Source organism: Gossypium raimondii, chromosome 10 (genome assembly GCF_025698545.1).
Source record: "Gossypium raimondii isolate GPD5lz chromosome 10, ASM2569854v1, whole genome shotgun sequence".
Classification (NCBI taxonomy): domain Eukaryota; kingdom Viridiplantae; phylum Streptophyta; class Magnoliopsida; order Malvales; family Malvaceae; genus Gossypium; species Gossypium raimondii.
In genome coordinates this window covers 24,918,676-24,930,663 of record NC_068574.1, presented here as the reverse complement: position 1 = coordinate 24,930,663, position 11,988 = coordinate 24,918,676, and the positions used below count along the sequence as shown (strand labels likewise).

Genomic DNA, 11,988 nt, shown 5'->3' with positions numbered 1-11,988 from the left:
TGGCAGGTCAGTCCTTAAGTCTTTTTTTAATTAAAACTCTATAGCGATTAGACTTTTACAATTTAGTCTTTGAGCTTTAATTGACCACTTTTTCGGCTATGTTACTTGGTTGAATTTTATTATATCTTTATAATAACTCTGTAAATATTCCTATTTTATATTTACAAACTTAGTTAACGTAATTGAAGTTTCGATACTAGATTCTTCAACATTACTGGAAACTGGGTCGTTACAAGACCCAAGACATAACTAATTATTGAAACTTCAAAATAGATTCACGTACTTGAAGATGAAATAATGAAAATAAAGAGTTTTCGGTAAGTTATGTCAATATGAGAAAATATGGAACTGTGGAAAATAGAAAATTATCGACAATGATTTTGTATGGAATAGTATTGTTGAGATAATGAAAGAAAATGAGAATGTTAAATAAATTTGTTAAGAAATATATGCATAAAATAGGTTGGCCAATATAGAAAGACCCAACTGAAGTAGAATTAAATTCGTGAAATTTTTAGACCCGTAATCCAAATATCTAAAATGTATAAAGTCAGTGAAGGTACAAATGAAGTAGTTTTGTGAAAAAAAAATAAGAAAAATGAAGTTTTTCGCTAAAGTCCTAACAATAATTATGAGAAGATATAATATTTTTGTGGTGGATGCAAGAAACTTTTAGATATCTCATTAGCCTGACAATTTATGAAAGATTTACAATGCGTCTAATGATTATTATTATAACTTTTATATAGGTTACTATATAATGAAGTTTATATTATAATTCTTGAAGGATTTAGAATCTTTGGAAGCATATATAAATTCTAAGGAAATTGTTCAATATATTTGTGTAAATATTTATTTATTTGATTTGAACATATGTATTAGTATAAAATGGTCATGATCAAAGTTTACTACGATTGTTGTTGGAACTTCTAAAGGGAACAAAATATATTTCTCCAAAAAATTTTCTCAATCATGAATTTTAAAAGAATGGTATACAAATGCTTAGCAAATACGTTCAAGTGATCATTTGAAAAGTTAGCATTCAAGATTGAATATATAGAATTTGAGATATCATGTGATGTTGTCATGCGGGGAGTAAATGAGTGTTGTACTTTTTTTCCCCTTAACCAATGTTTTTTTCCACCGAGCTTTTTTGGTAAGATTTTTAATGAGATCGTATACTATGTGTATTATATATTTTTCCAACATGAATTTTCTTTTATCTTAATAATGTTTTAACGAGGCATAGTAGTTGCCAATAGATATTTAAGGGGTGTTATGAATATTTTATCATTATCTAAATGCTTAACAATATCAAAATAAATTTGATATACATTAAGACTTTAATATTTATTAGAAGTAGAATTTTATATAATACTATAAATATAAACATTGTAGAAATATTGTAAACATTCCATTAATCAATAAAATTCATACATTCTCTTTTGTTGTCTCAATTCCTTGTTCTTTTACTTTCTTTATTCTATGTCTCTTATTGTATAACACATTAAATTTTAAAAAATAATTGTCAATTATTATTTTAGATAAAATTATCAATTATTATATTTAATAAAAATTTAGTATAATAAATAATAATTTAACTTACGGAATATTCCTGTAATAGCCAGCAACCCCAAAGCTTAGGAATCAGCCAAAACTCTTTTCCACGATTTAATGTCATATTTCCCTCTATTTGGGTTCGGCCGAACGAACAGCCATTCCATGCCATAAAAAAAAATACAAGTACACGATTAACTTATCACCTCCGCCACTTCCTTTGTATCTGCCCAACCCACTTTCCATATCCCACTTTCTTTTCAACTCAAGTGCTTTACTCACCTTTGCTGTAACTCAATCTATTCGTTCTCTTTGTTGGTGTTCTGTTCATTTACTTTTTCTTGTTTATGTTGATAAACGACAATTACCCATTTCTTGTTTTTGCTTATTTGCAACATCTGCAGTTGAATTCGGTCATCCGAGCTTTGGGATTTTGGTCTTGAAGAAAATGAGTCTCTGTGGGAGTGTTTCTGCCCTGTACTTAAACTTACAAAGCAGCAAGATAAGCATGGGAAGTGTCTTAGCTTTTAGAAGTGGTGAATCCATGGGAAATACCTTGAGAATTCCCTTTAAAAAGAGGTCAAGTAAGGGTGCTGCTTGTCCTTTGCAGGTTGGTTCGTTGTTGATGAATTTTGGGGTAACTTTGTCCTCTTGTAATAGTTGAATCAATAATTTTCCCTTTATTATGAGCCAGGTAGTTTGCATAGATTATCCAAGGCCAGAGCTAGAGAATACTGTTAATTTTTTGGAGGCTGCTTCTCTATCTGCTTCTTTTCGTTCTGCTTCCCGTCCAGCTAAACCATTGAAAGTCATAATTGCTGGTGCAGGTATCAATTTTGTCTTAGTTCTTATATTCGTTTTCTTCATCTTTCGGGAAATCCATTTTCTACGCCTTTGAACCTTTTTTTGCAGCTTCATAGTGCCTTTGCTGCTGCTAATTTTCTAAGAAGTTACTTATTTTTCCTACCGATGAACTGAATTTTGGCTTGACTTAATTCCGCCTTGGTTTTTGCTAAAATTATGAATATTTTCCAGTTGAGAATCTCATTGTCTGTCACTGGATTGTGATTTTGTGTTCAAAATGTGCCTGTTTTACATTCCTTTTTCTGTTTGTATCTAGTTTTATTAGAAGGCTATGCCAGTTTAGGGCCTTGAGCTTTGTAAACATTGGATGGTTTCTTGCGAGTAGACTTGGGTAATATAATTCAGCGTTCTTCTTCATAAGAGTCCGGAGTTGTCAATGTATATGTTTTCCTTTTTACTGATTTTCAAGCAGGAATATGCTTTTGCTTGAGAGTTAAGCGAGACTCTGCATGCTTAAAAGCTACTATTAGAATGTAAACATTGCCGTTTCGCTGTGGGTTGGTATTGATGTAATGCCTATAATTTTCTTCCTTAAGTGTTTTCTACGTACTTTTTCCATGTATTTCTTTTTTGGGAAATAGTCTTGTGAATGCTATATTGGGTCATTACAGGATTCTAGATATAATGCATGATCCATCACTCAAGTTTGTTTTTGCTAATAGAGTAGACTGGCCACTTTTGAATTTTTGCAGGTTTGGCTGGTTTGTCAACTGCAAAGTATCTAGCGGATGCAGGTCATAAACCAATATTATTAGAAGCGAGAGATGTTCTAGGTGGAAAGGTTTTTGCACCACTCTGTTTCATAGAAGTTTACCCCCATTGATATTATTGAATCATCTTAGTTCTCATTTCTGAAGTCTTATTGTTCATGACCTGAGGACATATCTTCTGAGTTCATCTATTATGAAGAAAACACAATTTTAATGGCAAGATTCATTAGAAGGAAGCTTTATTATTTTTTTTGAATTACGGCATGCAGCCAGAAATAATTAGTGTTTACCATGAGAAACTAAACAGCTCCAATGACTAACTTGAGTTTCTGTATATAACGTCTTTGAACTTGCTGTTTCTTGAGCCTCCAATCACATGCCAGAAAGAAATGGCCTTTCGTTCTAAAACAGAAGTTGATATTCTACCAATTAAGATATCTTTAAATTTCTGCTCGTAAATAATAAAGCACTGACATGCTTACCTGTATAGTGATTGGGTTCTCTGATAGTGATTATGCTAGATATTTAGATGATTGGAAGATCACTTTGGGATATATGTTTTTATGTTCCGTTTCTTTTCCCTTTTCTCTGTCATCTGGGAGATAAGAGTTAGGTATTATTTTTAACAGGTGGCTGCATGGAAGGATGATGATGGAGATTGGTATGAGACAGGATTACATATATTCTGTAAGTATAGATGCATTTTTTGTTTTCTCAGACTCCTACATCTGGTCTTCCTCTTTACAATTTTGAAGGTTGTAGCCTTGTTTCTGAAATCTCTTATTGGTAATTCATTTGTTTTACTTTATCATCCTCCTTTTTAGTACTTCAAAGTTGTAAATACATTTGGTTTTGGAGATTTAGGACAGTATTTCAACCTACTATTTTCTTTTTCATCTCCCGACTGTTTTATTATACCAAACTATCTGATACATTACAACATTTTTTTAATTTAATCTTTTCTTTTTGGCAAGTTGGGGCTTACCCAAATGTGCAAAACTTGTTTGGAGAACTTGGCATTAATGATCGGCTGCAATGGAAGGAGCATTCTATGATATTTGCGATGCCAAATAAACCTGGAGAGTTCAGTCGATTTGATTTTCCAGAAGTTCTACCTGCACCATTAAATGGTAAACAACTAAAATACATGGTAACTAAAGTATGTTTATTTTTGTAGAAATCTATGACAATTTGTTTTTGCCCTTACAAACAGTATGTGACAACAAAGTTTGGAACAAAAAATAGAAGCACCTACTTTTACCTATTTTCTTTTAATGGTTGGATGTGTCCATGTTTGGAATGATTAATTAATATCACGAACAAGTTTATTTGCTTGTGTCACTACTCTATCATATAGGTTGGTCAATGTATTCCAGTTTGGTTTGAGGATTGTTCTTGCCATCTATGTATATTTATTGTGAAGGACCAGTTAAATTTCATTACATCTACTTTTGGTAGTATATATTATAGAATTGGCATATTGGACATTACATTTCAATTAAAAGTTGTATGATTCCAGCCTCCCAATTTACCACCCTTTTTCCCTTAGTTTCCTTCATTTGTTTGTCATGGTAGAAAACATAAGACTGAAACATTAATCATCCCCATTAGTTCCTGATAATCATAGATCGCTTAGTTTGGGGTTTCCTGTGACCAACCTAATATTGAGGACTGCTCTTTCGATTTATTGCTAATTGATTTAAACTTAGATATTGAAGATTATTGTTTTTCCTTTCTTGAAATCTTGAACTTGCAGACGGCGCCAATTTTGAAACCACACTTTGGGTTTTTATTTTTTTTTACTCTATCTTGTGGTAGAATTTTGCTTCCTCAGTTTATGAATTTTTTAGCTTCTAAGAATGATAAAAATATGAGTGTGGTTTTACAGTCCAACTTTCAGTAACACCTGCTTATGTTTCAGCATAATCATGCTAAGGGGGATTAATGAATCCATTCTTCATCGATGAAAGGAGTCTTTTGATGTTTCTAAGTCTGCCAATGAGCTTTTGAGTGAGAAAAGCACATAATAATGATGTTTCATATAATTTTTCTCTATGTTTGCTTGTTCCCTGTTTCAATTCTTTTAGTTCTTTTTTTTTTTTTTTTTGCGTGTGATTGACTCAAATACTAGATTATTTGCTTGGATGTTCCTTCTGTAAGTTTTTTGATCTAGGAGCAAATCTCAACAGGTACTATTGTTTATTTAGTTTTGCTTGGTGCATGTATGTAGAAAGCTTTATCTGGCTGAGGCTAATTACATTCCTCAGATAGAATGTTTCTGATGTTGGAACCATTGGGGTGATTGGGAAACTTTTGTTTTGCCTTTATCAATTAAATTAATATGGAAAGTTTTTCTACAGACACTGAATGGCAGGAAAAACACCTAAAAATGTAAAAAAATTACATTTTGCGTCTATTTTGCTTATACTTCTTATCAATATAAACTGACAGGAATATGGGCCATTTTGAAGAATAATGAAATGCTGACTTGGCCAGAGAAAGTGAAATTTGCAATAGGACTCCTACCAGCAATGCTAGGTGGACAACCTTATGTTGAGGCCCAAGATGGTTTATCTGTTAAAGACTGGATGAGAAAGCAGGTATCTGGTTATTCATTGATAAAATTCTCCCCTCGAGGCTAATAGCACTTACAAAAATGGTATTGCTGTAAGTTTGGCTTGTTTCTGAGTGGTGAACTTAGTTCATCCTAGTGAATACATGCCAAAATGAGCATTGTCAGCTTGAAACTTGCTCATATAATGGCAATTAATTTACTGTCCTATTGTTACACTTACTTGCATGTATGAGTTACAGAGTTTCAAGCCTTTTACCTAATTCGTGATGCTTTATTTGCTTGAAAGGTGCATAAGAGCACAAGTATAATTCTCCAACAGTTGTTACATCTGGATTTGTTTGAAGTCATTTGCAGTCCTGTGTCTCATTTTCTGTGCTATATTCATAATATTATCTGTGCATGCCTCTCCTTTATTTTAGTGTTGATGCTTCATTTTTATGAGTACAAGATGAAACATCAAAATGCAAACCTTTTAGATGGGAGAAAAGCATTGCTGAAGGCTTCCAGGAAAATGGAAAAAAAAGAAAAAGGAAGAGGGAGAGGTGTTAATTTCTGGAATTGTGTAACTAAAGAAAATTTTAGAAACCAAGTTTCCATGTACTGAGTTATGTTTATTAGGCTGTAACTTTCGTAAGTGCTGCAAAGTGTATCGGTTAATTTATGCATTATCCTCTGCATTCATTTTAATTATGCTTATGTCTCATTGTTAAGAATCTGGTATGAATTGCACTATTAGCAAAACTTGTTAAATGATTAAAAGACAGAAAATTGGTTTCATTAATTTTCTTTGCAGGGCGTACCTGATCGTGTGACTGAGGAGGTGTTTATTGCCATGTCAAAGGCACTGAACTTCATTAACCCTGATGAACTTTCAATGCAATGTATATTGATTGCATTGAATCGATTTCTTCAGGTACGGTTCCTTTGTTTGCCCCACTGACTTCGTATTTGTAACTTGATTATGGTGGCTACAAGGTCAGCAAGAAAATCTTTAAATGATCCTTGGCCGAAGTTACTTGACAGTGAGCAGTAACCTTGTGCCAAAGGAATCTGTATGAAACTTGGATCCCTTAATTCCTTCATCATAAGGCGTACTGGAGAATTTGAGATCACAGGTTTTTCTTGCAACTCTGATGCACTAGTCTCGAAGTAATTTGTACTTAAAGTAAGGTTGTGTATAAATTTTTTGGATAGTCATGTTCATTCATTTGTATTAAGGTTGTATAAAATAGAAGGAAAACTTGTTATATGACATTACACATTTACACTAGCTTGCGAAGAATTACTAAAATCTACCAACAGGAGAAACATGGATCAAAGATGGCATTCTTGGATGGAAACCCTCCCGAGAGGCTTTGCATGCCTATCGTCAATCATATCGATTCATTGGGTGGTGAGGTCCGGCTTAATTCACGTATAAAAAAAATAGAGCTCAATGAAGATGGAACTGTGAAGAGTTTTCTTCTAAATAATGGCAATACAATCGAAGGAGATGCTTATGTAGTTGCAACGCCCGGTATACTCTGTTTCCTATTGAACTATTTAGCTTCCGCTGTTACCGACTTCTCTAATAATAGCTGATGGATGTTGAACTTTCAGTTGATATCTTCAAGTTACTTTTGCCTGAAGACTGGAGAGAGATTTCATACTTCAAGAAATTAGAGAAATTAGTTGGAGTTCCAGTTATCAACGTTCACATCTGGTTAGTAACAAACTCTATTATTTGTTCATGTAACTTTTGATATTGCTATTTCTCTGTCACATTTTCCCCACCTTTTTCTCAGTCTCTGTGCTTCAAAGAGGGTTATTTGAAGTAGGTACATCCCATTGACTTTCTGTAGATATTTGTTCAACTGATTCAACCTATGAACTTAAAAGAAGTGATAGGGGGAGAAACTATAACTTATATGCAGTATCTTATTCTCATCTTGACCACATCGGAACAATGCTGGAGAAATGAAGGGATTGTATTTATTGTTCCGCCCTTCACGAAAGATTTGCTATCATTTAAAATATATCCATTTACTGTTCACTTTTTTAGTATTTTAGAAGAGCATGTGTTTGTTTCCTCTTGTTATTATGTGGTGCAGTTTTGTTATTTTAGAAGAGTCCCTGATTAAGTGATGTAGAATTATCTCCATTTGCAGGTTTGATAGGAAATTGAAGAACACCTATGATCATCTACTCTTTAGCAGGTCTTCCTACTTCATCCATTAGCACTTTCTTTTCCCTGATCTTTGCTACATATTTAGCTCTCATGCTATTATCTGCTTGTCACTTAGTAGCTTTATGAATTTTTACTAATTGTCTTTAGGAAATTCCTATATTCACGTTGAACTGGAAGTTGAGTACATTTGGAGGAAAAAGTTACTTGCTTATAAGAATGCAGAAATCATAGAGTAGGGACATGATTGGTACCATTCTCGGTCCTCTGCCTATTGATAGCCAAGCAAACTGTTTCATAGTTTATTTTTTATTTTCTAACACTTAAGTTCTTGACCATTTCGTAATAATGTTTTCCATATTCAAATAACTAGAACTAATCCCAGGAGCAGTTCTGGGGTGTAAGGAAAATGGTTATCCTTATCCTCCGTTTTCTACCAAATCAATTCACCGGACATCTTTTGTATCGAGATTTATTGCAATAGTGCCTTTGCTCTTTTCATTTTCCTTAAATAAAGTGAATCTCATTAACGTATTTCTCTGTCTTATCATCTACTTTGTTTTGCTCTCTCTTCACTTCATTCTTTTTTGCTTGCAGAAGCCCGCTTTTAAGTGTTTATGCTGACATGTCTGTAACATGTAAGGTAAACCATCACTAAAATTGTCTTTTTTATGGCCATTGAAGTTATGTTCTTTAAGCCACCATGTTGCCTATATTTTTCTACATATTACATAATAGTGATATTATTTGCAATCTTCCAGGAATTGTTTAGTAATTACAAAAAGAAATTACATATTTTCATCATATAAAAAGAGGCTAACTGCATTGGCTTCTTGTCTCGGTCGTGCATGTCACCAGTAATTAATGATTTATTGTTTTATGCAGGAATATTACAATCCAAACCAATCCATGTTGGAGTTAGTTTTTGCCCCAGCAGAAGAATGGATTGCATGTAGTGACTCAGAAATTATTGATGCTACAATGAAGGAACTTGCAAAGCTCTTTCCTGATGAAATATCTGCGGATCAGAGTAAAGCAAAAGTCGTCAAATACCATATTGTTAAAACACCAAGGTTAGATTGAGTGCTTTCTTTAGAATCTCTATTAATACTTTTGTTTTCATTATTTTTAAATCAAATTCTTGTCATTTCTTGAAGTGGTATGTCATGGCTGGAAAATACATGGTTGGGAATGGCTTCTCCTTATATTCATATAGAGATGCATCAAAGAGTATAATTGTGCTAGAATGTTTCATCGATGCTACTTTAGACAAACTTTCAGATAACCTGTAAACATGATTTATGTTATCACATGCCTATGTTTGCATATGCATGCGTGACTATGTGTATGTTTATTATAAGGAACTATAAGCGCATTTTAAAGGATTGCAGCAATTATATCAATTTACATTTGTGTCTTGGTGATTAGATTCCTTACTGAAACTAAAAGCTTATTATTATTTCAGATCTGTATATAAAACTGTTCCAAATTGTGAACCCTGCCGCCCCTTGCAAAGATCTCCAATACAGGGGTTCTATCTAGCAGGTGATTACACAAAGCAAAAGTATTTAGCTTCGATGGAAGGGGCTGTGCTCTCAGGGAAGCTTTGTGCACAGTCTATTGTACAGGTACACTTTGCATTTCCCTTGTGGCTTTGCTCTATCACATTGTTCTAACTACACTGGTACAACTTCCACTACTTTTTCCGCCTAAGTTCAAATTACTAGTCTTAGATGCCAAACTTGTTGCCACTCACCGTTCCAGGAGAGTTTTGTAAAGGTGGCAATGAGTCCATGCTTACAAGTTACAATAGGACAATGAAAATGGAAACGATCAGTTGTGCTTTGTATCAACTCTTCTAATGTATTTGAAATATGCAGGATTATGAGTTGCTTCGTACTTTGGGACAAAGAAAGTTGACAGGAGCAAGCATTCACTGATGTCCTTTGAATTGAAGTAAACAGGTCACAAGTTATCGAGGATCTTCTGCTAATAGATTGTTTAAGGCCACTAGGTTAGTGGTTCTTTTTTTTTTTCATTACATATAATATACTGTATATCCCATGTAAAATCAGTAACTCGTGCTAAAACAGTATCAGAAGCTGCGTATAAAATTCTTTTGAGATATACATCATGGTCTTCAATATACATGATACCCTTTTAGCTATGGTGTGGAATGCATTAGCTATCTTTTAGTGAACAAATTAAGATAGAGATAGCAAAGCTCATTTTGCAACCCCACTAGATTGAGTGATAACCTATATGTTTGAGATTAAGGATTAAAGTAGGAGAATGGAAGAAGAACTAGTATGGAAAGCATTGGGGATATCTTATAGCCCATGTTTAATTGCTGAAAAAATGATTTCTGGGCTGAAGCCAGTGGCTCGGTCAGGTTGGACCGTGATTAATTTTCTTTCTATTGGATTGTGACTATTTTGTAAGAGAAAATAGGAATTTGGGTATTCGAATTAATAAATGAATAAATAATAAATTTACATAAGGTTAATAATTAATTAATCACGGTGGATACTTTAATTACATAATGATAAATTTAGCTCTAAATGTTTACATTTATTTTTGTCAAATTGGGTTCATATTTTTATAAAGCCAAATTTGGTTATTAATCTTTAAAAAGTCAAATAAATTTTTTATTAAAATTTGACTAAAATATTAATTTTTAATGATATTGACATGACAATTAGCATAGTAATTTACTTATATTTTATACTAACAGGATGTTATTTGTTGTATGTCATGTTAACAAATGATTTGAAAATTATAAAATACTCAAAAAAATTCATAATTTAAAAAAATTAATATGAAGAACATTAGGATGGTCATGTGCATTTATCATGTTTAAAAAATGTAACGTTCTACTTAGTATTTTCACTAAAAAGTAATTTGATTGTGTTTGAATAGTTGATACTTAAATTTGATTCTTTTCAAAAGTTAGAGATAAAGTTTAATTAAAAAGAGTAATTATCAAAAGTTTTATTATAGGCACCCAAAATAAAAAAATTACGATTTAAACAACGACATTACATAATTTGGTCATATAGGCTACTTTTATTAAAATTACAAACGGCAAGCTAATGTTATAGTTCAAAATTTGTACAATAATAAATTTAGTCCTTAATTTTTTATATTATATCATTTTAGTTATAATTTTAAAATTTACCATCAAAATTTATATTTTTTCAATTTGATCCTAATTCAAAAATTCAAAGAAATGTATAAAATACATAAATATTTTTAAAAATATAATAATAAATTTAAAATACATAAAAATAAAAAGATTATTGTTGACAATAAATAATAATATCTAAATTTTAAAAATATATAAAATAAATATTAAAATTAAAATTTATATTAATAAATATAATCATATTAATATTAAATAAAATAAAAATTCCTCCACCTCCCTCTCCTCACCCATTCTCAATTTGATCTCAATTCTAAAAAATTTCAAGAAATATATAAATATATATAATAAATAAATATTTTAAAAAATAATAAATTTATATTTATATTTATATTAAACAAAATAAAAATCCCTCCACCTCCCTCTCTCTCTCCCCTCCCCCACCTCCATCACCATCCTTCCCCCACGCCGCTCCCACCCCTCGGTTTCTTGATACTCTTGAAAAGCTTGCAAGAGGGTCATCTTCAGGTCACCAAAAAAAAAAAAAAAATATGATGGTTTAAGTTTTGAGAGTTTTACTAGATAAACAAAAATAAATGAATCCATAAAACAAATGAATCACACTCTATCATTCTCTTAATATAGAGATCACACTTTTGTATATAAAACTAGAATTTTTACCTCTAAATTCTCCTATGAAAATTTGAGCAGTGAACACTTACACTATGTTTGATTCACTGTAATAGAATAGAAATATAATTGAATAGAATAGAAATTGTAATTGAAAGAAATGTGTATAACACTAACTTGGTTGGGTGGAATGAAATATGTAAAAGATTAAAAAAGGTTTAATATAGCCTTTAAGAGATTCTTTTTATAAAATGTAAGCAATTAAGAAAATGTTAAAATGCTCAAATAATCAATATACCTTTTGATAGATTAATTTTGTTACAAAATAATTCATTAAAATTATTAA

At 31.8% G+C, this 11,988-nt stretch overlaps 1 protein-coding gene across 3 annotated transcripts; it reads left to right on the top strand.

Annotated features, from left to right (window-relative positions):
* The first annotated feature begins 1,678 nt into the window (after nt 1-1,678).
* LOC105777064 (15-cis-phytoene desaturase, chloroplastic/chromoplastic) lies at nt 1,679-9,999 on the top strand. Of its 3 annotated transcripts, none has more exons than XM_012600118.2 (15): nt 1,679-1,846; nt 1,962-2,167; nt 2,252-2,384; nt 3,114-3,202; nt 3,761-3,818; nt 4,106-4,261; nt 5,583-5,731; nt 6,500-6,619; nt 7,009-7,222; nt 7,306-7,408; nt 7,854-7,901; nt 8,468-8,513; nt 8,756-8,943; nt 9,336-9,498; nt 9,751-9,999. In XM_012600118.2, exons 2-15 carry the CDS (start codon nt 2,006-2,008, stop codon nt 9,808-9,810), a joined length of 1,689 nt encoding a protein of 562 aa, XP_012455572.1. In that variant the 5' UTR covers nt 1,679-1,846; nt 1,962-2,005; the 3' UTR covers nt 9,811-9,999. The 3 variants fall into 3 exon arrangements, with proteins under 3 accessions (XP_012455572.1, XP_012455573.1, XP_052478076.1); XM_012600119.2 differs by having other exon boundaries at nt 1,684-1,871; XM_052622116.1 differs by having other exon boundaries at nt 1,689-1,826.
* The last annotated feature ends 1,989 nt before the right edge of the window (nt 10,000-11,988 follow it).

Excerpts from the sequence above, each read along its gene's own strand:
- LOC105777064 (XM_012600118.2), top strand. The coding sequence starts at position 2,006 with ATGAGTCTCTGTGGGAGTGTTTCTGCCCTGTACTTAAACTTACAAAGC. Across the intron at positions 7,902-8,467 it reads GATCATCTACTCTTTAGCAG|AAGCCCGCTTTTAAGTGTTT; the intron begins GTCTTCCTACTT and ends TTTTGCTTGCAG. Across the intron at positions 8,514-8,755 it reads ACATGTCTGTAACATGTAAG|GAATATTACAATCCAAACCA; the intron begins GTAAACCATCAC and ends TGTTTTATGCAG.